Source organism: Cardiocondyla obscurior, linkage group LG22 (assembly GCF_019399895.1).
Source record: "Cardiocondyla obscurior isolate alpha-2009 linkage group LG22, Cobs3.1, whole genome shotgun sequence".
NCBI lineage: Eukaryota > Metazoa > Arthropoda > Insecta > Hymenoptera > Formicidae > Cardiocondyla > Cardiocondyla obscurior.
In genome coordinates, this window is record NC_091885.1 from 1,739,262 (window position 1) to 1,765,879 (window position 26,618).

Below are 26,618 nucleotides of genomic sequence, written 5' to 3' on the forward strand. Positions count from 1 at the left end.
TATAGTCTTTTGCGGAGCAACGAAACTAGAAGATCCGGACTACGAAAGTTTCACGAAAGTCAAGCAGCTCACTCAGGTCACAATAAAGAGGGGAGAAAAACGATATATTGTCCGTTAGATCTGCCGATGTGGAAAATTTAATTTTGGTTAGGCCAAAAGTATACGAAACTTATTTGTGCGCACGTTGATCACTTTCATCGCGCATTGGACGAGTGGGATGGGATGATGACATTCATGACAACGTACATGTGTCGATTCAGTTCGGCGATTTAACGCTTGAACCGTGAAATTTAATAAAAAATTGCGTTACGTTTAATTATATTACAATTGTATGGAAGAAAGCGACAATGGCCGACGTAGATATCTTTGACAGCAACGAGGAGCATCTGTCACAAGACCTCGGCGATGATGTTGTTCAAGAGGTCCTTAAAACTGGCACCGACTTACGCCAGTATTCCAGGCAAATCGAAAAGGAACTTAAGGAGGTGGAGAACAAGTCGATCCAAGATTACATTAAGGAAAGCGAAAATATCGCGAAACTGCACAATCAAATTGCCGCTTGTGACGATATTTTGGAGGTTAAAATTTTCAGTTGATGCATTGGAGCTTGATTGTAGAAGCTAATAATTATCGTCGTGTTGAAAATTTTATTTTAATAAAATTTACTATTAATATTTTTTTTATAGAAAATGGAATCGATGCTGATGAACTTTCAAACTGTATTGGGTAGTATCAGCTCTGAGATAGTTTCCTTGCAACGTAAATCTGTTACTATGAGCCAACAGCTATCCAACAGACAAATAATACGAGGCCCACTTAGTCAATTTATTGAAGACATGACAGTGTCTGAGGCTTTAATAGTGTAAGATTTATCAATATAATAATGATAATATAGTTATATTTTCAAGAAATATATGTTAGAGATAAATTTGTTTTACCTACATTAATTTTTTTGCAGGGGTATTATGGACTGTCCAGTAACAGAGAAGGAATTCTTGATTCATTTGCAAACTCTCAATCATAAAATTAACTTTGTGAAAGAACAAAGTTTTAAAGAGGCCAAGTCTTGTTTAGATGTAAAAGATATATTAGAAAAGTTGAAAGTGAAGGCAATGGCCAAAATTAGAATATATTTGCTGGAACAAATTTATAAATTTAGGAAACCTGGGACAAATTTTCAAGTGCCACAAAACAATATGTTAAAGTATAAATTTTTCTTTGAGTTTATTTTGACAAATGAAAGAAATGTGGCTGAAGAAATTTGTGGGGAATATATTGATACAATGAGCAAGATACAGTACTCATATTTTAAAGAATATTCATTGAAATTAACGAAATTACAGGTAAGAATATGAAAAATAAATTGATGGTATTTGAGTTGAACATAAAATAATCTGTTTTTTTTTTAATATTATATAAGTTTGAAGAAAGAACATCAAAGGATGACTTAATGGGAATTGAAGACACAGCAAGCAGAGGTATATTTCATAAGACAACATTAAAGCACAAAGGAACTGTTTTTTCAATAGATAACAGAGGTCAAGTTTTGTCTTCTCAATTGGAAGCACCAATAATTGTACCACACACAGTCTCTAAAACACGAGTAAATATGAATTATATGCTGCATATTAAACTATAATTTATATATTTCTGGAAACATTAAAAAAAATTTATATCATAATCTTACAGTATCATTATGAAGCTTTATTCAGAACTGAACAATATGCTTTGGTTGATAATGCTTGTAGAGAATATCTCTTTTTGATAGAATTCTTCAAAGTTCGTAATGCACAGGCATTAGATATTTTTAATAAGGTAAGAAATTTGAATAATTTTTTAAATATTCTTTAATATATTAATTTAAAGTTATAGTTATTGTAATTAAATTTTTCTTTTCTTTTAACAGGTTATGGGAAAAACATTAAATCTTATAAAAAAGAATTTGCAATCGGTTGTGGAGGATTGTTACGATACGATTGCTCTGTTTCTCTGCTTGCATTTAGTGAAGCATTATCAGTTAATATGTCACAAAAGAGCTGTACCAGCATTGGATAAATACTGGGAAACCTTAACAGCTATAATTTGGCCTAGGTATTTAATGCTCGAAAATAATTTTAATAATTATATCAGTATTTTATAACGTTGCAATTTCAAAATTATATCTGCTTTTTAGATTTGCATATGTATTTCAATTAAATATAAACAGTGTGAAAGACTGTGATCCAACAAAATTCAGTAAAGAGACCGTTCCACATTATGTAAGTGTTTAAATTCGAAAGATCGTTTATAATAGTTTTCCATTATCAAACAGTATTGTAATATTGTTAATTTCTTGTGTAATTGTGAATATTTTTTAGATTACTAGAAGATACGCAGAATTTAGTGCAGCAATTGTAAGCGTAGTTGAAGGAGGGTTTCCCTGCGAGGGTACAACTCAGTTATTAGCAGAATTGAGAGAAGCTGTACAGTGTTTTTTATTAAGAATGGCATCTATTTTCCCAACCCGAACACAGCAATTAGTATTTCTTATCAATAATTATGATTTGGTGCTCAGGGTATTAATGGTAAATAGATTTTTTTATTTAATACAAAAAATCCATTAAAGTTAAATAATATATTAAGAAAGAATTGAGATATTATGATTGATTTCAGGAAAGAACACGAGAGACTTCAAAGGAAACAGAAAGTTTTCGAGAGCTTCTAAATGCGCGTTCTTCCGAATTTATCGAAGAAGTTTTAAGTCCGCACTTTGGTAGTATAATTCAGTTGGTAAAAGAATCGGAATCTCTAATTGAGAAAGGCCAAGCCGACGATTTGAAACGACAAGAAGGTAAAGCGTTGGGTCTAGTGCAATCATTCACCAACAATTGGAAACGAGCGTTAGAACAGATAAATAGAGAAGTATTACTATCATTTCCTAATTTGGTGCTCGGCAGCACGTTAGTGCAAGGCGCAATGACGCAGTTGGTACAATATTATAATCGTCTTCATAAAATTTTGCCGCCAAATGCGCGCACGCAACTTACGAACATTCATCATATAATGGTGGAAATTAAAAAGTACAAGACAAATTATTAGGTAATTTTCTAAAGAAATCAATTATTTCAATTAAAAAACAGGACATTGGTTATTTACTATAAATTATTTTTAGTGTTGTATATTAAAATTAGCTATTGTGCTAATTTTAAACTAGTGATCGTGATTATTTTGTCATCATTTATTAACTAAAGAAAATTTTATTTTATTATTACCGATAGGAATATCGGGAAAAATGTCGAAGAACATTATTGTAAATATAATCACAGTGATATATTCTGTACATTTATTTATAAAAAGATGTGAATTATGAGCTAAGCAAGGTACTGGGTTACCATTCTATACAGTAGCAATTAATATTCCGTACTCTTGTGCATCTGACATGAGAACACGAATCTCTGACGTTGTTTATCTTATATAAGTTAATATGTATACATATGTACGTTAAAAATGGTCTCGTTACTTTTCCTTTCGATTTTCGCGACCTATGGCATGTCAATTTTTGGTGACTAAACCCAATCGCGATGCAGCGAATGTTACATGATACTAATTACTTTGATACAATTCGATTTAATAATTGTCACGCATTCCACTGCACTCACTCAAGCAATTTATATTCACTTCATATATCGAGCTCATTGATTAAGCTTATTTTTTGATAAATTATAGATACAGCTGCGTTTAATGTGGCAAATTATTATACAATTGTCATTTGCATGATTGCAATTTATCATCTTAATCTATACGATTTAATCATCAGTTTGTATTTATTAAGAACTATCATTTTATAGAACACCGTCAATAGCATGTAACACGCCGTTCGTTGCTGGCACATTATGCGTCACAACGTGTGCCTCGTTCACTCGTACTCGTCCTAAAATAATAAAGTATATACGTTAAATTATCTGAAAGATCATCTAATTCTTAATTTATTTTTTGATAAGAACGCGATAGATTACAAAAGATTAGAATTATTATAACATAAATCTTACAATTATATTATTCAAACTACTTACCGCCGTTCTTATGGATGTGAATCGGCGATTGAGGACGAAGAGTATCCTTTTGAATGTAATATCTCATGCCGGCCGTGTAAAGAGTCGTGGGAATTACGTGTCGCGAGATTATCGTCTTCGCCGCTTCCGGCCCGTCTTCATCGGTCCAAATTGGAGCGCCGTTCTTCGTAGACGCATCGGTGAAAGCGGTATCAGTTGGTGCGAAAATGGTAAACGTCTTCGGTCCTAGGGAGGCACCTTTTTATTATTAATCGATAATTTAAAATAATCCGACGAATTTGCAAAGCAGACACGTTAGAAGAACGCGTATAACAATTGGATTTTGTTAAATTAATTTTTGCTTGGATTTTTCGTTTACCTGTGAGCGTGTCTTCTAAGCCCGACACGTGCAACATTCTAAGGAACGTGGTAAATCTCCTCTCACGATCGGCTTGTAGGGTTTGTACCAAATCACCAACCGGAAGCGGGAACATGACCCTGTCAACGGCGTGGGCGATACCTTGAGGAATCTCGATGTCCCGTTTGTTCGGCGCAACCCGTGCTCCGTTTATCGTCGTTACCTATTTGCAAACAATGCGAAATTATAAATGAGGAGAAACGATGGCACTGAAATGACGGAATCATTTTCGTCGGATGTTCCGAATGTCTGTTAACTGTATAGTCATTTGGAAATGTCTTTTGATTAAATCTTAAAGATATCTCGACTAACAATAAGACAATAAGACTTTTAAACATATGTGTTGTCTAGGATCTTTTGTGAGAAACGAATGACGAAGCCGTTGTAATTTTATGCATGTTCATCGAGTGAATGGAAGATTTCTATTAATATTCAATAAACTGGATCACGAACACACGTAACACATATGAACCAATTGCATTATAGAAATCATATGACATTAGCTCATAAGCTATTAATTAACAGATATATAAACGATTAAAGAGGCTTAATAAGTCAAGAAAAGAGAAGGTAGGCTTTAATTAAAATACAAAAATATAAAATAAAAAGATGAGAAGCAATCCTATCAAAATTGAAAGATTTTACAGTATAAAATTACTTTTACATCGTTCCATTCGTGATCCTGCATCGCGTACTCGTTCACTCGTAATTGCGTTCCTGCAAGACTAACACCGGTCATCTCGTCCTGTAGGGAATCAATCCTGAAGGCTCCCGGTATGACATGGTGAAGAAGCAGCTGTGGCAAAAGATTTTTTATGTATTTTTCTAAATTGGTATTAACGATCTTTATTTAAAGAACATTTAATGTTTTATTTTATTTTATTTTTTTTAAGAGTGACGAAACAGTTTAATTACGATTACCATTATTAATTATTCTAGTATTAATACGTACGCCACTCAAAAGTCTCGGATTGTCACGGAATTTCTGCTCAGCTTTTTCTGGCCCTCCCAACTGCACCAGCAACGTCCTAAAAGCTTTATCCGTAGGAACGAATATGGTGTACGGGCCTAAAATATAATAAGGCGAAATAATTAAAAAAAAAACAAAATTATAAAGGAAAAAAAAAAAATAGATGACGGAATTGTTCCTCGCTTAACTTGAATTTAAAAAACTCGATTGTTAAAGCACGACGCGTTAAGAATTAGAAAGAAGCCTTTCACATGGTCCCATTGTATCTATTTTGTTCTTATATCGATCGAACGTCAAGAGATAACAGTTTATATGTGTTTTGTGATTGCTACCCATAATTGTAACCATGCTCGCCAGACATTCTCTTCTATTCCGGACGTAACTTTTACGCGCGTGAGTTCATCTATAATCCTCGTCGAAGAAAAAACCATATACATATATCATTGGAGAACGTGACGACGTTACACAATGTCTCGATAGATGATTGCATTCGCGATCGGAAACTGTTACCGGGACGGGAGGGGAGATCGCCGTTATAGGAAATATCACACGCGAGAAAACTGCACGCGGCGGCTTATTTTCTTTCTAACGAGCGTGCGAACGCGGCCGAATAAAATCGTCAGCGCGTGAAAAAGAGCGTCAGCGTTTTCCTCGCGACGGGAAGAATCTCTCTTTACGGAATTGACGGACGCGGCAGATGTCGTCGAATCGTGGCACCGAAACGCTAATCGATTTCAGCACCCAGCGAAAATCGCTCGTAATCGAGGGAACGCGTGAAAGGATCGGCGTCAATGCGCCGCGAAAAGAATCCAGTTCAACTTGAACTGGATTCTTCAGAAGTAAAATGGAAAAATTGCCCTGTCGTGCGTAGGGAAGGTATTACGTGTAACTTGGATATAATGTAATTCTCCGGCGCACTTTCATGCGTTTAGCTCGTTGGAGCCGACGATAAGTTCGATATCTCGCCCGATGAAAGAAAGTGTTGACTAAAGGGCCGAGGAGACAATGGGATAAGTGAGTCGTCACGCCGATAATTATAGCGACTAATGAAATCGCGTGTCTTCTTTGTGGGAGCCCGCGTAATGAGCTACGCGTCCCCGCCTTTGTTCTCGTGGAAGACGGAGAGGTGTCTATGTCGAAACGGGCAAGAAGTCGTGAGAAGAATTTTTCCGACGAATGTTGCACGACTAAAGCGAAACGCGAGGTACAAATGGTGGCGAATTGTGCAAAGAGCCACTTCTCTCTACCTCGTCACCAACGGAATAATTTGTACAACCGTTTGGTCCCCTGTAACTTTGACGCAAGCTGTCCCGCCTTGCGATACTGTTGGATAACGCTGCAGGAAAGTTGCATTATTGCGCAGAAAATTCGTTTATTGTAATATCTGTCTAACGTTTTAGCGCGTAATACTTTTTTATTTATAAAGCTCGTCCGTCGAGTAGTCGGTTATCTTTGATTTTTAATTTTTCGTTGATTAAAAGAATTTTTTTTTAATAAACTAGGTATCTATTTTTTTTTTTTTTTTTTAAATAAACTAGTTTAAATTCGACTCACCGGTTTCATTCAGCACGTTATCCAATCCCGATTGTCTTAGATACTTTGCCATAGCGAATAGACCTTCTCTTCTCAGTAACGTGGCCAGATTATCTTGCAAAGATTTAACAGCCTCCTCCGTCGAAGCCGACGAGGTTTCCGTCGGGGTGTGCTTAGAGAAGTAGACGTAAGAATTCGGTGTATGATGCGAGTAAGTCGCCGGGGTCGTCGCCGTCGTTACGATCTCGTTCACCGGCGCCATCGTGGGGATGAACTGGCTCTTGGTGGCCGAGTACTTGGTGGTCACTCGCGGAATGTGATCTGACAGGGTTGTTTTCGTCGGGCTGGTATTTACCGTGTTATACACGTGGCCTGTGACGCTGGATGCTGAAGTCACGTATTTATCAGTGGTAGACACCGAGTTTGGCGATACCGTGACGTAAGGGATGTATTCCGTGGTCGTCGACTTGCTGAAAATTTTATTCCGTTCAGAATCTTTTACAGATAGAAATTCTGTGCAAAAAAAAAATTATTTAGATGGAAAATAAATGACGTAAACGCAAGCTATCGTTCGTATATACCTTTCGCTGTATCTCGATGAGGTAGATCTAACGGTGGTGGGTCTGAACGTCGACGCTGTCGTGCTGATAGAATAATGAGATGTCCCCGGAGTTCTAGACGTCCCACCGGACACTATCAGATTCGGATTGATGCTGGATTCGAGATGCTCCAACGTGGAAGACGGTGTGGTTGGCCTGAGCGAGCTGGGTGGCAGCTTAAGCTCGCCCTTCTTGATCTTCTCGACGATGGATTCGACGTCGGTGCCGCTTTCTTTATCGTTGGTGTTACCTTTGACACCTTGCACCTTGTAACTGCCGTCCGGCTGTTCTTCCAACAACACAAACGTGACTTTCTTGGCCGGTAGATTCTGAATTATCGGTGTCTTGCCGATTTCTTCGAGCCTTCCGTCGCTCTTCTGCCGGATGATCTCGAAATCGGCACCCGGTGGCAAAACGCCGTCCTTCGTCAGTTCATCGAAAAGCGTTTTCGGAGGCTTGATCGTAGTCGAGGACGGGACGACCGTCTGAATAGTTGAGCTTCCGCTCGATGCAATGGAAGATAAGCCGTTCGGCGCGTGGATGACTTGAATCTTCTTGCCGTTCGGCAGTATCAGATCTCTGGTGGTGACGTTCCTTACAACGTCATCGTCATCGCCGGACTGCGCTAAAGCGAGCTTGAGTTGCTTCAGCAACAATTCTCGCTCAGGGCTCCTGCTTCTGCCACCAGAATTCTGCCTCGTCGTGCTGGGTTTTTCGGTCTGATAAATTACCTTGATCTGCGGTTTCGATTTGCTCTGTTCGAGCAATTGACTATCCTGATTCTGGATTAGGCTGAGCAGGTTCTCCGGTATATTCGTCTCTTCGTGAGAATTAGAAATAAGACGTCGCGGAGGCTGTTGAGTGGTAGTAGAGGTAACCGTCGTACTTGAAGGCGTCGTATATTTCTTTTGATGATTAGCAATTGCCTTGAGGAAAAGCTCCGCTTCCGATGGCGTGATGCGTCGCGCCGTTGGCGAGGACAGCAGCAACGGTGCGGAAGTTGTACTTACAGCGATCGGGGTCGACGTCGCGGTCGGCGGAGAAGACGTGGTGGAGGTGAGCCTCTGGAGTTGCTCGAGTCGTAACAATTCCTGCTGCCTCCGCAACTCTTGTTGCTCGTACAGCAATTGCTGCCTCTGTTTTTGAAGGAGCTCCAGCTCGCGCTGCTTCTCGAGATAATCCTGCAACTGCAACGTCTGTTGGTCGCTGAACAGCGGCTGCGACACGTCTTGTTGAAGATTTTGGAAGCTATTCTGGTTGTACTGATTGTATTGCTGTTGGAATTGTTGCCGTTGGAACGGAGATGTTTGCACGTTGCCGCTGCCACCGCTGTTGACGAACTTCGAAGTACCGAGCTGTTGAGCGATCTTCTGCTGCTGCTGTTGCAAAAGCTGTTGCACTTGCTGCTGCTGCTGTTGTAACTGTTGCAATTGTTGCTTCGCTCGATCAACTTTGTATTTCGCCAGGGAAGAATACGGCGTGCTGGATTGTCCTTGCTCGAACGAGGTAAAAGACGTCACCCGCGGACTTTTGAAATCTTGAGTGGGACGCTGCTGATAGCGTTGCTGATGCTGCTGCACATCACTCAGAATCTGGGCTTGCTGCGAAGCCGAGAGACGAGGTCGCGGATCGTTCGCAATGCGGCCCTAGAAATTTACAATAATATATTTATTATGTAAAAAAAAAAAAATATATACAACATAAAAATTTCTTAAAGATAAAAATGATTTATTTAAAGCCAATTGTTAGGCATCTATATTTATATTTATACTTTTTTCTTTCTTAAAAACGTCTGATTTACCGTAAAATGCCGTAAAATTTTGCGCGTTAAAATGCACCTCTGCGGTCATTGCTCCGCGTCGTGATGCAATATCTTATGTAATATAGAATTTTTGTGCACGTTTTAGACATCATGAGCGCGTTAATATACAAGATTATATAATATCATGTTATTTTAAGTAGCATTTATCAGTAGCGAAATGAATCTACCATAGTACATTCCCGAAATTCAGTTGCGACAGTCATTGCTCCCTTTTAATTTTTTAGCGATGGCAAGAAATTTATGCGTAACATTTTACGATGTGGTAAAGAGATGCTAACTCTTTATAGCTGGACATAAATTTCAGTATACTTAAAAAAAAAGAAAAAAAAAAGAAGAGAATAGAATGCTATCAAAATGGCAATTAATATAACAGAATGTGGCAGCGAGCGCAATAAATCTTTCGTATATTACAGAGAAAGTATGACGAAAGATACAAAAGAGAATATGAAATCTTCGGCTTCGACAATTTTCATAAATTACCTTAGTTAATTACTTGACAAATTGTGTTTTACATTTTCACTATAAGATATACAAGACATATACGTACGTAACGTTATTCCATTGAATAATACTCTATATGACAACGAGGTGAAAGATGATAAAAGCGAAAGCAAATCGAATTTACGCAATCAACGGCGATTTTGGTGTATGTCACAAGAGATTTGTAAATTATCGCAAATTTATACTTTAAGGCATTTGAGAATCAAGTGGAAAATCGATGAGGAGATTACCCTCGATTTAGTAAAGTTACTGTACGTGCTGTATCCAATTTAGCGAATATTCAATTTAAGTCAATAGATCAACGTGTACTTTACAACATATGTTTTAAATTTTTTTTTTTTAAACACATGACCTATTCGATAATATTTCTTTAGCCTCTTACATTTCTCTTCCGTTACTCAACGCGGCGAATAATGAATTATAAGATTATCAAAATGATTATTACACGTATATGTATAATAATTGTGTACTTTGTGATTGATTGATTATATTACAATCATATATAATTTGTATTAAGTATAATGAACTCAACTTCAACATGGACTTCTCTATAAAGGCATTTATAAATCCATTATTATATTATTTGTGTAATATTCTACAAAATTGGTAATATATGTAATTTTAATAAAACTTGAATAATCAAAAAAAGAAAAGTTTTTAAAACAAAAAGTTTTGAGTCAACGGCTCTTAATGATCGTAGCTCTTACGCTAATAAACGTGAGATCTCGGTTTTACTTTTCTTTCATTTATTATTCTTTTTTTTTTTTTTCCAACGTAGCGCAGAAGTTCGTGCTTATTGACTTCATTATTACTATTTTTATTGTTGTCGATACAGTTCCTGCGAGCTCTCAGAGCTGTTGCTTTTATTGTGCGCCCGAGAAAGACGCGAATAATTAAGGCGTTCGTAATTAAGAGGGGCATTGTTCGATCTTCCTTTCTCCCGGGTGCCTTCTGCTGTCGTCGGTCCGCGTTGTGAGACAGGTCTTCTCGTCCTCTCGTAGAAAGTACGACCTACTGCAGTTTCCATTTCGCACACATAACGACTTACTGTATCATGTTCGAATGGATCGACGTGTGTACTGGTTCTTTATATAACGGGACAACCCTGCGGCTAATATCCGCGTTTTGCATGATTACGCGTCTTCTCGCGTGCGGTTCGCAGCTGTTGCATTTTTACAAGACGTTCACAATATTATTATTCAGCAGGGAAACCGCTAAAAACATTTTTGTTCTCTCTCTTAGCCTCGCGAGGCAACATACGAGTGTCACACTTCCTGCATTTTACGGTGAAACCGCCGACGTCGAAAGCAGAATACATTTTTAAGAAATTATTATTTTTTTTTTTTTTTACCGCACACTTGTAGACTGTGCGCGGATCTAGAAGAAACCGATAAATAAAATAGCAATCTAAACAGTGAAAAGTGAGATGATGCAAATGACCTGCTCGCGAACAAGTTCAATGTGCATCAATCAAGTTCCGCTTCGTGTTCCAGGTCAATTACACGTATTCGATTTCATTTGACATTGACATTAAGCAAGCCGAAGAATCTCTTAACCGATACTCGTGCGTTACATCGTGATCCTTTGCAACGACGTTAAGTAATAATTACTATATACTCCGTGTCATTGTTCTTATCAAATAAAATTAGCATATATCTCTTAAATAATTTTTCCTCGTCGCTGTCAGACGCACAGGATAAAATCCTGAGCCAAGATCACTCGTTCAAAAGTTTAGCAGAGCCGCATATGCAAATACTTTAATTAAAACGTTATATTTATGTCAAAAAAAAAAAAGAAAAAAATAATTTCCTCGCATTTATATACATATACGATTCTTGATAAATCACGTTCAGTATGTTAACTAGATTGGATTGATCAGAACAAGGTTTCTGATACTGGTTTTTCAATGTCACAGTCATACTTGCTGGTTTAACGTCGCGCAGCGTGACGAAACAATTTCGCGAAGAAGGACACGAGCAAGGAACGCTTTAAAGTTATTCGAATTTCGTGAGTTCACGCCTTCGCGTCGGTAGGCTATAGTCTCGCAATCAGTCTTTTGGCCCGAGTGGCTGCGAACCGATCAATTAAAACTATTAGGAACCGCGTGTCGTTCTCTCTTACGTCTGTGACACTTTGTTAAGTGTCACAAGTAGCGATATAGCGATCATGCACCCATCTCGGACTTTCTATTTTAGCACGTGCGAATGAAAATAGTAGATCCCGGTTTTGTAAGCGGCACTTAAGAAGCAGTAACCTTCGAGAGCGCTTAATCGCTCGCTCGAATTCTAAGCGATCGAATTAAATTGCACGTCAATGGGTTGCGCAGATTCCTACGCGTAATTGCCGCTTTCCGCAATAACGTTGCACGCAAGTCGACGCGTGCGACAATATTCCGGAGCGCGCGTAAATCGGATCAAACCGGACGTTAAAATCGTCGTGAAAGGGCCGCGCATAAACGACTGCTCGCTCGCGTTTCGCAGAAAATGCGCGCGTACCTAAACCGCGGAAAAGAGAAAAAGAAAAAAAAAAAGAAAAGATTTCTTTAAAGTCTTTTTCTAGAATTGGATTTCTGTCGTAGAGCTGCGAAAATGAGCTATCTGGCAATTTGCGCGATTGCCTCGAGAAATGGTCTGCTTCTGTCAGAGGATAATTGAGGCCTAGAAAGCGACGGAGTTCAGAGAAACTTTGAAGCGCTGCGGCAAGAATGACGGGACCATCTTATTCGACGATTCATCTCGCGCATTTGGATTTTGCGGAAATTCGGCTCACGTCAAACCGGAAACCGTGCCAAGTTCGCGATTCGATACGTGAAGCCTTACGAAAGAAAGACGTAAATGTCGATCACGAATCATATTCTAACAAGCCTCCTTGTTTCTAAACGACATTTATAAAAAAAATATCTCCTGCAAAAGGATTAAAAATTAAAGATAAAAAAAGGTCGACTTGATGTGGACTTGCTCTGGTCGTTAAACAAAAATACTTTTTTAATATAATTTCCTTCTTTCGTATTGAGTTTTTGAATGCAAAGTGATGTTCTTTAAACTCCTACGTGCATTTTAAAGACGCCTCGAAAACAGGTCGTTGCTAAAGTCTTTCACAAAGGGGACGAATGCAATAACCGTAATGCCTCTCGCAGCCGATAGTTAATCATTCTGTTACACATACGCCTGTACTATTATAAAATATATTAAAAAATGTGAAATGGAGCGAGTAGCCTGGCACGCGAATAAATGGCTTCTGACGTGCTCCACCCACATCCAGATAAAATATTAGCGAAGACGAATCGCCGTCCGCGCGAGATAATAATCGTTATCGCCTGTCGCTTATCAAAAAGTATTATCGTTGGAATTACAATTTCCGCGTCCAACCGGAGGCCGAGCTTTGGCCAGTGCGGCTCGTGAAAGACAATCCTCTCACTTTCGTGCTATAAGTCGGCCGCAATTCGAGACCGGTCATTGCTACCAAGATCTCAAGAATCCTTCGTCAAACGAAGAGGACAATTATTAAATTTGTATCAAGAATCTTAAAGAGCGAGATTTGAAGATCGTTGCTCGAGTCTCTTTTGAAACCTCTTGTAGCATCACCTTCGACTGTCGCTTAAATTATATTAAAATAACAATTACTTAATCAGATAACATATAGTTGCCGAATTAAATAAATTATTGCGTCGATTACTGCTCATTTGAAATTGTTGAAATTTCTTTTACAACTTAAGCACTCTTTACTTATCAAGTACAGAATTTTCAGCCTTGCCATTAAAGCCTGTTCACTTTTCTATAATGTATACCTAACCCGCGGAAGAAATTTATTGTAGTGGGGAAAATAAAATAACTCATTAAAAACGTATAACGCCACTGCATCCTCTTACTTGCCGTGCCGAGGCGATTATCGTTTCTCCTAGCGGTCCAAAGATCAAGGAAAGGATCGAGGGCGTTTATAATGCCCAGAAGGAGCTAAGAAACCGCACTTCGGATAAACGTTCTCCCTATTTTTTCACTTCAGCCTGTGGGAAACTCGCGGCCACTGGACCGCGCTTGGCTTTTACAATGATCGTGCGCCGCTTAATTGCGTCAGGAGATACGTACTGTGCATAGCCAGACGACCGCGTGAGATATATCACACGTGTGTTTCCAACTCGATATGCCATATCCGGCGTATCTCTTGACGCGAACCTACGTATATTCTGCCACTCGTTCGTTAAGCCGAGCATAAAGGTTAATTGCGACGTACAATATATAATATAATTCGTAAACTCTAATAATTATAACGGCACAAAGTAAAATTTCAACGTTGAAAATTCAAAACTAATTGTAAGATATATTTATTCCAATAAAATTAATTTATTCTTTTTTTTTTTTTTTTAAATTAAACTCCGTGTTAAATACGATTTTACTTCTGATAGAAAATATTATCGTGAGAACGTTAATTGGGAGAATCTAAAGAGGAAAGTATTTAACAAATTATTCTATAAAAAAAAAAAAAAGAAAAAACAAGATGCATGCGATCGAGATTGTACTGTGTCTCATTTTATTGTGTAAAATTGTTCGATCGTGATCGATACGCAAATTAGTCAAAAAATCAGGACGCTGTAAATAGATAATCTTAGCAATCTTCTTATTGCGATACTCTTATTTTATACCCGTGATTGCATAATTTGTTTGGCATGCACGATCAAACGTGTGCATTCACTAACTAACATGCGGTGCCGCATACTTGGCTTGTGCAACGAGTTCCTTCACTTTTCGAATCGAAAGACAGGAATGTTTCCTCATAAAGATGATCCTTTTGGCCATGCTCATAACAGACGATATTTCGTAATACCATCGATTAATAAAAAATATCGTGTATTATATAAATAAAATTAACATTTACGACTAATCGTACATTCTGTAGCGCGCAATAGACATATATATTATACATACGTATATCCATTGCCACTAAAATTATCTTTTATATCGCTGACTTGCATATTAATTGAGTGAGAATTTCCGGAAACTAATGTGCTTTCCAACTGCTAAGGCAACGCGATAAAGTTACGCGCCAATAGAGCGCTAGATTCAGTTTATAAGAGCCGCCGATACGAACTTTCAGAGTGACATTTACCTAATAAACTGCATCACCTTATCCAGTTACGAATCAATAGCGTGTACTTTCATATCCTGGCCCGGAAGGCGCTATTATTGAGCTAACCAAGTGTTTAGCTTTCCGCACGAATCAAATATAATTCCGCAGCATTTCTACTTTCGTTTAGATGTGGTTCACACGTCCTTTCTGAATAGCACCCACGGAGTAAGGGTATATTGAATCTCATATCGTCAGGCTGTATTTGGAAAGCCAGCAATCGCGGTAACAATAGAGATTAAATCAGGCGGCGCCGCTTTATCAGATGGATACGTAAAAAAAACACCTTTATGGGGCATTTGAAATTTTTTCCTTTCCCTTAAGTAGATTTCCTCAAAATTTCGAAATATTTTAATGCGCGCTCGCAGCGTGAGTAAGTGATATACCCTTGCATAACTTTAATTAAGCGTGCAAACTACTCGTGGCGTTTGCCTCTTACGGCTTCAGCCGGGTAGATAAAAACAGCTAGTTTTAAATTCAATATTTTTGTCCGCTCAAATATAGGAGCTCCTCGCATGCAAATTAGCACCACTAGATTTCGATTACTTTGTAGATAGGCATGACGTTAAGTAGTTTCTACCGATGGTACTAGACCTAATCGGCAGATGAAAATTTCTCTTATAACAAAACGAGCGGTGTGTCCTCTTGCCGAGGAGGATCGTCGAGAGAAATTTCACCCTGGGGTCATTCGGAATTCACACTTTCCGTTTCACCGCCATTACCTGGAATCACCTGCCAACACGGGGCATTTTTTTCTTTTTTACGTGGGAGAGAACGAATCGGAAGTGATTTGCAAGCCAATATCGCGCACGAACGAAGGAGTGCGCATGGAAATCGTTCGTTTGAAACGAGAAACCCGGCCTTGTTTAGAAAATTTTGCACGCGAGGAGACACGCTTCCAAGGCTCGACAGACTTCCTACGGCTCTTTTTATTCGTCGGATCATTAAATGTCCCAGCGATACATTTCCTATGTTATTAATATGTTCTATGTGATTAACTTACTGAAATTATATTACTTAAGTTATATAGAAACTTATATCATTGCAAGTAGAAGATTGTAATAAATATATATATATATATATTTTTTTTTTATTAATACAGTTATTAAATTAATAGAATAACTTTCAATTAAAATATTTTGTTGAAATAGTTAACTCTCTCTTTTTTTTTCTTTCTTTCCAACGTTATAAATATAATATTAGCTTCCACGGTGCAAAATTTTATATTTTAAGCAAAAAGGTATGGCTTAAGAATGTCGCAAAAAGTGGAATCCGCGGTCATATGATATACATCTTGTTGTCCCATTAAATATACCAGTATTATCCGTCTTGGAAACAGGTTTTTTTATTGGCGGAAGTTATCGCCAGTATAAACGGCATTCGAGCTGAGTAGTAAAAGTGGGTGAGCAGAGAAAAAGATTAAAAAAAAAAAAAAAAAAAAGAAATTTAACCTTCGCCTCGTGTGTCCACCGAAGAGAAATTGATTAATGGGACAATCGAGACGATGTATCGGCTCGCAGTCGCCGCTCAGCGAGAAGTCAAAAATATTTCAGTACCGCCTTTTATTCAAATTTCGAGAAAGCTCGAGGATGAACAAAATACCGTTCGTAATAAGGGAAAAATCATTAACTTCTCCGCAAAAATTTCCAGCCGAATATTCTCGCAGTCGTCTACGTCAATTTTTATACTCGGCAAGAAGTTAAGAGAAAGCGCGGACATTAAGAGCGCGATAAAAAGGGCAGATGTTATTTCAAGGCTGCTGCGAGATACGCCGGGAAAAGGTGCGGTAACATTGGAGGGCCCTCTTGTTAAACAGAGCGCCCATTTAACGCGTTTCATTATAAAATTGATCGATAAACACTTTCCGATACAGATATCGCCGCGCGTTACCCGTCACGCTCTCTTCGATCGTTCGTAATTTGTCTTAAGCAGCGTTTGATCGCCTGTTCCTGTTATTAACGCTTGACCAATTACAGCGATTAAGTGACTTCGCCGTGCCGTTACACCGTGTCCGGAAAGTGAAACGATGTGGTAACAACGCCGATGGTTCTCCACCGTTTACCCTTCTCGCGATATTAACGTTCGAGGTTCGCCAACGAGGCTTAGCGTGGCTAAAGCAAGAAATTAATTGCACCCGTTGCAAAAACCGTAGTTTAGGCGTTCTTTTTCTTTTTTTTTTTTTCTTCACCGCCGCGTCTCTCGTAAATTTCGTGACGAGCAATTACAATAAAATTAATAACAATTACGCGATGGATTTCTCACCGTCAGTACATAGACGGACGTTTAAGCTCCTCTTGCGAAAGGAGACTCGAATGCTCGATAATTCCGATTGTAAAACGTAATAAGTATCTCCGAGAAAGCCTATATCGTTCACACGTTGCCGTAAATGATTGTTTCGCTACGGCAATTTAGTTCCCGAAGGACTAACCCCGGTGGACGTTTGCGTAAGAACGCGGAGATGGGCTCGCGTGTAAGATCCGTCCGGTGCGACGTGTCGAAATCGTGGTGGACTGTTCTCACCGCCAGAGTGTTTCATTAAACAGCGGTTTGCGCAAAATGTAACGGATCGCCCGTTGGCCAATTGGCCGCGGGATAATTTGTCCGCATTGTTACAATTACCAATTCGCGAGATGTAACATTACGCGAAAGCAAGGAAATCGGCGAAGGCGCGGGTCGTGGAAATTAGAGACACGTGTTTGTGTGTTTGCAGTTAATTGTCCACAATTATAGGCGCGATTACTCGATTGCGCCATTAAATTGGGTGGAATTGCGGTTGTACAATTACATCGATTACTAGGCACCCCGAGATCTAATTGTCTCGTTAGTCGTGATGTTTTCAGAATTTATGAAATTAACGGGCACACGCATTAAGTTTAAAAAAAAAAAAAAATAAGAAGAACTCGTGGTGCAAAGCACATATAAATCTTCGTTAACTTTCTTCTCGAAACAATCTACCATCTCATTTAATTAGACGTCTTTCCTACGTTGAGTATTGTAGCTTCACTTTTACCGCGGTAGTATTAAGCAAAGTAGCGAGCAGGGTATACGAAAAAAAAAAACACTTTCGCGGAGATTATCATTCAGTGATGAACCAGTTGATTAAAGACTGGCGACAGTCTTCCGTTCCTGCCCGAGGCTGTATCATAAAACTGGACTATACACGGAAGTAAGCGAATATTAATGTCGATGAGCACTTTATTGCTAATAAATACTAAAGAATCGATTGTGGATTGTAATTATAGATTAATAGTTAAAAATAATATTTAATTTTATATAATTTAAACGTCCACGTTACGTATTTTACTTCTGCAATGCGATTTAATTAAATGCACCCACGCTGTTTCGTTTATCACCTATGAACATCTCGATGCCGTCCTTTACGATCTCGTTGCTTCGTTACGTCGATGTAATTGTCGTTAATCGCTTCTTCGTGGTATTCGATACTTAGGTATTTTTTAAAACGTTTATACCGCTTACGGAATGAAAGCCGGCCTTTCTTCCGTACGTACGTTATCGAGATCTCATCGCGCAATCTGGACAATAGCTTAATTGGACAACAATAGCCCAGCGTGATTCACTTGATATAATCGATAATTATTCTACGATGCGCGGCGTCCACATGTCGTGTATAATTAATTTCATTAGAATGAATAATAGGCTTTCACAACAAGATATAGTCCCGATACCAATTTCCTTCCGATACACGCTTCGCAGTCCGTTCCACTCCGCGCGGAACATTCGCGAGATTCCCGATTAATACCGAATTGCGTAATTTCCTCGCCCGAAGAAATTAATTACAGCCGTCCCCGTTAACTCTTCCTGCGAAATAACGAAATTTTGATCGCGCCGTGACACCGCCGTCCGCTCCCGCCTCGCCATTTTCAGAGATAAATTTCTGGAGAAAGTGAAAGAGCGTGGTAGCATCCTTCACCTTCACCCATTGTCCCGTATATTTGCCTCGATCTCACCTCGTGTCGTCAGATAAGATTCATAGCGCGGAGATCCGATATTTCCTCATCACGTCGAACCATCTAAGTACAGTTAATATCTCGACGCCGTAAAAGCGAATTATTATAATTAAATATTCGAAAAAAAAAAAAAAAAATAATAATAATACTAATAATAATCGTGGAGGATAGCACGGATATTCCCGAGTCGTATGCATTTTAAAATAATTCTTGGTGAAATGAACGTACGCTATTTACACTGCGGTGCCCCAGCGATATATTAATAAATGTGCATTTTCTCTCGCAGTGATCATTACATTTTAATGAGAAAAATTCTCTATTCCTTGTATTTAATCCAGATACGCTCTAAATGAATTTACTCCTTATTGGGAGGAAGAAATATGAGTATATGGAAAACGTTGCGGCGGCAGAGAGCCAGTCATCGTTTCGAGGAACGAAAGAAAATTGCTTTTGCGAGCGTACCAGGTCACACGTCTGCGATTTAAAGACGATTTCTAACGCGTGCCAGAAAATCATTACAACACGGGGGATGTGGTGCCCGCATTTGTGTTCCGTAATTACGCGCGCGTAAAATTGCGCCCCTTAATTTTGTTCAATATTTATTTCGCGGAACGACTCGGGGTGATGTTGCGTGAATTGCTCCACGTTCGCGCGAAAGATTATGGGTAAAACGAAGTGGAACGGTGAAAACCTAACCGTATGCCTCTTATGTAAATTGCGGAAAAGCCGCGTACAGGACGTTAGCGCTCTTTACTAATCACTGATTACCCTATCGCGAAATATAATGCATTCTGATTAAAAAAGATTATCCCCGCGCGCACGATTTCGCAATACGCCCGACGCCCGCGTTGGATTCGAATTGGAAACGTCTTTAGGTACCCTTCGATATATTTTCATAAAGTTACAAGGCCCGTTTTAATTTCAGCAAAGTATATTATTTCAGACGACGTATGTAAAAAATTCTTCGCTACGTGCAACGCGAAGCGTTAGCTCGCACGAGATTATAATTATACCGCTCGAACAACGTACCGTGATGCTATTCTGAATATCAAACGTACGTATCTAATCAGTTAAGGATATCTTTTCTGTGATAAAAATGGACATTTCTTCGCGTATTAGAAAGTTCCTGCCGCATATTGCGACGTGTACACGCGTTGTATCAAAGTACGTATCGTTCAAGAAGCTTCCGGAAGAAGAGAGGCTTCAACCGGAAGCTATTTCAATCGGATGTCCCTCGTGTTTCCCTTTTTTTTTTTTTCTTTTTTTTTTCTTTTCTTTTTACGCGCGCGAGATATTTTTCATACCGTACATGGAAACCTGAACGTTTCTCATTGTCAGCGGCCGGAGTGAAAGGTCCCGCGATCGGATACGTTCCACAACGTTTGGATCCACTCGCGTCTATTCCCGATGTACCCTCAATTAATGACAATTACTTTTCAAGAAACCGCTTCTCTCCAGTTAAATTAATTAAAGATTAAATAAAGAGAAATTATTTAGACAACGTTATTTATCTTTCTTCCCTGTGCAAAGCTATCGGAAGTTTATTCATAAACTTGGACAAGCTCAAGACAAATCGTTGAAGCGCGAGAATTATCGGCACGCTAATCGTAAGACTCTTTTATGCGATATGATTTTTTTTTTTTTTTAAACACGATTGCTATTAATTTAATAATCATGTGAAAAGAATTTTTATTCGCTTAAGATATCTTTTTGATTTGTGCTGCATTCGATGTTATTCTAATTACGAATGCTTCATCGGCGAGGAATTTCACAAATTTCTCGATCCCAAAGAGAAACCTAGTAATTAAAATGAAAAGGCCATGCTGCCTGGATATCATGGTCCAAATGTAAAACACGTAGAGCGGAAGTGTAGAAGAAGATACGCGAAAGAGAGAAAGGGTCAAGAGTCACTCTGTTAGTGGGTGAGCACTCGTGCGGTTCTACTTTCATGCAATCTCTGTTGTTTTACAATCCCGCGCTTCTAGTTTTATCGCTACCACTGAAAGGATCGAAGGGAAAGATAAGAGAATATTCAAATTCGACAATAAAAAGAATTATCTTTCTCTTTTTCCGAAAACGTGCACTAAACGCAGGCTGGTCGAAGTGAAATATGCAAAGGAAAAGAAAAGAAAACTTAGCGACGATACTCGAGTCATTAAATTAAATTTTGCAAAATTGCTACGGAAAGAGATGATCCAGGTTAATTGTGCTCCGAGACAGAAAGGAGTACGCGACGATGGCGTTATCATAAAATTTTAAGTAAAACTTTTACCACTTTTCTTAAGCACGAACGCTTGTCGAAAATGGTCACCCGCGATATCGTCGAAATTATCAAATCTATAAACCGGTGGCTGCGTAAAAACGCATTGCTTAAACGGATAAATTTTATAGCTTTCTAGGCGATTCTCGCTTCCAGCGCCTTCTTTCTAGTAGAAAACATCGTGAAGAAAATTTGATGAACAAATGAGCGTGAGACGTGAATATAGATTCCGCGTTCGTTTTTATGAGAAAAGAATAGAGAGCATAATTAACGCCAAGTGTAATTCTTTTTTTTTTTTTATTATTATTTCGACTTCTTTGCGCACAGTTGCCTGTCTCGCCAGTGAAATTTTACTGCGATCGTCGAAGCAGATAGCCAGAGGATTCGCGATGCAACGGGCGCGCTGGCAACGGCCTGATTACGTCAGGCGCAGCAATTTCATTAAATCTGCATACTCGTCCGCGCTCGAGTAATCTACGTGCACGAAGCAATACATTAAACCGAGTCCCGGGAGAAATTTCGAAACGAATTCAATCAAAGGCTAAAGGATTCATTGCGGAAACGCGAGCGACGAGATTGATGACGGACCTCCGGAATCATCAAACGAAGCCTCAACTCGAGTGAAACATACTTTTCAATTATGGTTTAATTTAAATTTTCCTAAGTAAATAGATATGCTAATAGTAAAGTTTCATATGCATCTGATTAATGACTCGTTTAAATAATTACATTTCTGAGAAAAAAATTTATTTCATCACTAAAAGCTGAACTTTTCAATTTTATTTTAACGTTACTTTTACTGTCTCGTATAATATTTCTTATTTATTCTATTGTTTCGAGTGATTTGAACATTTTTTTTTTTTCTTTTTTATTCACTTTTATCCACACAAATGCCGCTTTGATAAATACCAATGTCTTACGAGAGTGCAAATTTTATGACTTTTCCGCGAAATTTTCATGGTAATAAAACGTAAGAATAATGAAGCAATTACTTTCACCACAACGTTCTGTGGTTTGTACAATTCATTTGGATGTAAGTGCCGGTTTTAGCCGTAATTCCAAATGCATTTTAGACTTTTCGCGTTGATATCGGTATATGTATATCGTTGCGCTTGAAAAGTCTATGAAAGATTTTATACTGATTTTATCAGTGATTGAGTTTTGAGTCGAGATACGTGAATTATATGCTTTATGCTATAAAGCCGCAACAGCGAGAACGTTATTTTACTATTACAGTCATTGATTCACGATTGAGAAATTTATGTAAAGTCTAACAGACATCGATTAATGGGATATTAATTCAAACGGCGTAATGGAATTGAATTGAGATCGAAAACTGAAAATCGAACTTCCCAATTCTACTTTCGGTCGAATATTAACCCAAAATTCCTCGTTACATTTCCATTACGCAAATATATTTTGCCGGGCGATCGAAGAAAGTTTTTTTCCTTTTATTTTTTTTTTTCTTTTTGACGTGAGAGAAAGTTGCGATAAAGTGGAGTTAATTAAGGAAAACGAAAGCGATTCTGAAAATTGTCGCTCGGTTATCTTACAAATTTTCCCGGCTAATTAGCAAATTAATAAATCACGAGGAGCGAAACTTTTTGATTGCGTGCTCGCTCGTTCGGGTTACTTGCGATTAAATGACTTTTTATAATTCGATATACATATAATAATGTAAGCCTGATAAGTGTTATCATTTTTTATCCCTCACCTGTTGAAGATGGAGGTTATCTTACAAATTTTCCCGGCTAATTAGCAAGTTAATAAATCACGAGGAGCGAAACTTTTTGATTGCATGCTCGCTCGTTCGGGTTACTTGCGATTAAATGACTTTTCATAATTCGATATACATATAATAATGTAAGCCTGATAAGTGTTATCATTTTTTTGTCACTCACCTGTTGAAGATGGGATAAATCAGCGCCATTCAAAATTACGGGATCCGCCTCGGCCGCTACGAAGATCTCTTCCCGTAGTGTCAACGCGATCCACAAAAAGCACAAGTATCTCTGCCTCATCGCGAAGGATGAATTTTGTTCCCGACTCTAAATCGAGGTTTCACCCTGTACGTGACGAAGCACCTGTTGTATCGTCTTCTTTCGAATTTCACCACCGGTACATCGGAGAAACCCTCTCGCCAGTGTAAGTTAATTTACTTTTTCTCTCTCGGTGTCTCAATCGACGATCCTGGGAAATAAAGATGAATCCGTCTTTCCCTCAAAAATTGTATATCACTCGTGAGATATCGGACATGAGGCTCTCCTATTGTTTCGACGTTTGTTCTTAACCTTTTCGATCTTATCGGGCCGTGATTCTCTCTCAATCAGGCAGAAAGAGGCACGTCTCACGTCCAGGAAACGTCTCCGGGCATTGAATTCAGCGTGCGGCTCCTTCCTTCCTTCCTTCCTTCCTTCCTTCCTTCCTTCCTTCCTGTATCCAGGAAGAGATGAGATCAGGAAGAGGCTGCGCTGGTACCAGCTACCACCAGTTACGATGAGGGCCGGCCAGTTCGCACGTCGACGGGAACGAGTTCGGAACTGTTGGAGATCGGAAAACGTCCGAGAGTTTTACTTCTCCGCGGCGGGAAGAGTTCTCGCGGTGCGTCAAGTGGGAGACGGTCACCAGGTAGGCCGGTGAACGTCAACAGAAGAACTCGCTTCTTTCCTTCGGCATTTTCTTGCAGGCACGACAGGGTGAAAGACCGCGCGTTAAACTAAGTTTCTTACAATTAATCCTGAAACTACGTTAGTCGTTAACTCATTTTAGATATATACACTCAGCCATTATTGTCAAGCACGCGACGAAACGATCATTAACGGTCTAAGGCTGGGTTTACATTGGGTGTAGCAAGCCTTAAGCTTTAAGAAGCCGACCAATTATATCAAAATTTCAAAAGAATAATGCAATATGATTGGATAATTTAAGGCACACGGTTTAAACTTAATCAATAATATAGACCGGGCCTAATTTAATTTAGATTTAATATAGATAGATAATAATTTAATATAGAATAATAAAAAAAAATTCTTTTTACAATTGGCCTATAGATATACCTATACATAGTTATGTAGCCCAAGAAATTTAAACTTTCGAAAGTTTTTTTCTCTCGCTTCCTTTTAAAGAATACCTGCAAGAAGTATTTGTTTAAACGAGGGCATTACGACACCTCGGTCGAATTGACGTAAAGAAACCCCTTTCGTTCCTCTTCCTTATCACGAATGAAAGATCGGAAGAGGGACGTTACACGATTTATTCCATCTATTAGCTATTACTTAACTACGATCGAGATCGAGATCGGACGCTTGAACGGACATCGGTCCATTATGTTTCCGTCCAAGCGTTCGGTGTTCCGGAGAACGAGTAAATGCGCGACGTACCATTTTACAGTTACCTTTTTCATACGCCGCTTCCGATAACACGCCGCTGTTTTTTTTTTTTTTTTTTATTCACAGCTCAGCGACGCGCTCGACTCGCGGAAATGCCGCTCGTTAAGTCTTCGCACGCCCGTTTTTTACATTATGCAATTTGTAACGAAATTATTACGTAAATCAATTTACAAATCGTACCTAACGTTTCCTACTTAATGCATTTAATAATTTCCTACTTAGTACATTTAATACGTCTTTTTGTCGCACATTTACTTGCACGACTATTCCCTTGCGATTCCTCGCGCAAATCCACGCCACCGTGATGAACTAACGCGAGATGAATACCGATGACTTTTATTAGATCACAGGTATGGAGGACCTTATGAAAGCTCTATCATTAGAAAAAGAAGAAGAGGAAGAAAAAAAAGTAGATCTTTTAATCATAGCTCAGGCACGGAGGCGTGTGAAGCAACCGAATCGTGCTCGAGAACGACGGGAGGAAATTAGTTCGTGCAACGACTGCGATGACTAATGACGTATCTAATGCAACGACGTTATTAGAGAATCAAAATCACGCAGTACACATTCGATCGACGTCGATGTTTCGCCATGGTCCAGTTACTTTCTGATTGAGCAGCGAAAACACTTTCGGGCTCGCCCCGGGCGACGAAAACTCGACCGTCCAGCGGAATCTTCCTTTCTCCCAGTCCCGATTGTGCGGACGGCACGTCTCACGTTTCGAACTGGCCGTCCGTTTCAAAGGAGATTATCTTGCATACGTTGACAAATTCCCTTAAAATTTAATTAACATTATTTAAATGTACTAATTTAAAAGACATATAAATTTATCAATTTCTTTCCTAAATTCCTAAAGAGTTTTAAACAAAGCCCCGCTGGAAATTAAATGATTAACACCGTGGCGTAATATATTATTTACATAATTACTACAATGTGGTATTTAATGTAAAAGACTGTCATGTCTGCAATTTTATATTATTTGCATTCTAAGTATCGCGTGCTAAGTACTCGCGTGTAATTTACAAACCACGTTATGAAATCTGGAAATATAAATAATTAAACAGAAACACACAAGAATTTTCGCAAGATCATTATCTACGAGATCTCAGGCTTGACCTCGCACTTTATCAAGCTATTTTTTAGACCCAAGTATATGCACATATATGCACATAACGCAATGTGCATATTATTTTTATTATATCATAAAAACCTATATTCACCCTCGTGCTTATGCGTCCATTTTACTTATTTATTTTTTTTTACGTCATCCTGACGTTATTTTCTATCCTTCGTACAGCAATCAGCCGCAGAGTATCGTAATTATTGGATGTTCTCAATTTTCTCGGGAAATAAATTCTGTTCTCCGCGATGTATCCGCATACACGTGCGCGCAAACTTTCTTCCTTCGCACGGCTATTACTTTCTTCGGAGCACGCAACTTCCGTGGAACTGTCTGCCCTAATTCTCGCGGACGAAACGAAGATGACGAAATTGTCATAAACTGCTAGACATATTTAATCATGTTAGTGGTAAAAAAGAATGTCGGTTAAAACATATTACGAGAGCACAAAGAGTATTTCATTGTACACTATGCACTCTTTTAAAGACATAAATAAAACGATTGCACAAACCTCTGGGGTTGCCACATGACTTTTCGATTAGTGATGAATTTAATATTGCAAAATGATAGTGTTATAACGTCTTTCAATCGGAGGATGCCAATTAAGACATTAAGACGGCCGGATTACGTAAAACGACATAATCTTCGTAAGTTTATCACCAGTGAGACATCTGCCGTGTCGCCACTGAAAAGTATTATGTGAATGTACAAGTATCATGTATGGGAAAAAGAGGCTTTTCTCTTCGTATATGCGCATGAATCCTCGTTAAAAAGCGTTTCACTCGAACGAAAGGGAGCGGAAGCGATTTTAATGAAACAAGAGTTATGCGATTTCTTGTACAATAAGATCTCTTTCGTGGCACAAAACTGTAAAAAAATATTGCAG

The 26,618-nt window shown here is 38.7% G+C and overlaps 2 protein-coding genes across 3 annotated transcripts; one reads left to right on the forward strand and one right to left on the reverse strand.

Annotated features, from left to right (window-relative positions):
- Positions 1 to 206: 206 nt before the first annotated feature.
- Vps52 (vacuolar protein sorting 52) lies at positions 207 to 3,947 on the forward strand. The gene is made up of 9 exons (XM_070671137.1): positions 207 to 578; positions 687 to 862; positions 959 to 1,343; positions 1,421 to 1,603; positions 1,690 to 1,815; positions 1,907 to 2,091; positions 2,174 to 2,258; positions 2,358 to 2,564; positions 2,653 to 3,947. Exons 1-9 carry the CDS (start codon positions 348 to 350, stop codon positions 3,076 to 3,078), a joined length of 2,004 nt encoding a protein of 667 aa, XP_070527238.1. The 5' UTR covers positions 207 to 347; the 3' UTR covers positions 3,079 to 3,947.
- On the reverse strand, positions 3,300 to 26,594 carry LOC139111070 (uncharacterized). 2 transcript variants are annotated; one of them, XM_070671128.1, is made up of 10 exons: positions 26,244 to 26,594; positions 25,833 to 26,113; positions 23,125 to 25,386; positions 7,534 to 9,197; positions 6,974 to 7,422; positions 5,402 to 5,517; positions 5,108 to 5,245; positions 4,411 to 4,612; positions 4,053 to 4,277; positions 3,300 to 3,910 (listed from the first exon to the last, which is right to left on the reverse strand). In XM_070671128.1, the coding sequence occupies exons 3-10, from the start codon at positions 23,242 to 23,244 to the stop codon at positions 3,822 to 3,824; spliced, it is 3,003 nt and encodes a 1,000-aa protein (XP_070527229.1). In that variant the 5' UTR covers positions 23,245 to 25,386; positions 25,833 to 26,113; positions 26,244 to 26,594; the 3' UTR covers positions 3,300 to 3,821. The 2 variants fall into 2 exon arrangements, with proteins under 2 accessions (XP_070527229.1, XP_070527230.1); XM_070671129.1 differs by having other exon boundaries at positions 5,114 to 5,245; positions 23,125 to 26,113.
- Between the last annotated feature and the right edge of the window lie 24 nt (positions 26,595 to 26,618).

Coding starts and splice junctions, on each gene's coding strand:
- LOC139111070 (XM_070671128.1), bottom strand. CDS start 23,244: ATGAGGCAGAGATACTTGTGCTTTTTGTGGATCGCGTTGACACTACGG. Junction 5,518..6,973: donor TAACGTGCTGAATGAAACCG/GTGAGTCGAATT, acceptor ATTATATTTTAG/GCCCGTACACCATATTCGTT. Junction 4,278..4,410: donor CTTAGAAGACACGCTCACAG/GTAAACGAAAAA, acceptor GTGCCTCCCTAG/GACCGAAGACGTTTACCATT.
- Vps52 (XM_070671137.1), top strand. CDS start 348: ATGGCCGACGTAGATATCTTTGACAGCAACGAGGAGCATCTGTCACAA. Junction 2,092..2,173: donor ACAGCTATAATTTGGCCTAG/GTATTTAATGCT, acceptor TCTGCTTTTTAG/ATTTGCATATGTATTTCAAT. Junction 2,259..2,357: donor AAGAGACCGTTCCACATTAT/GTAAGTGTTTAA, acceptor AATATTTTTTAG/ATTACTAGAAGATACGCAGA.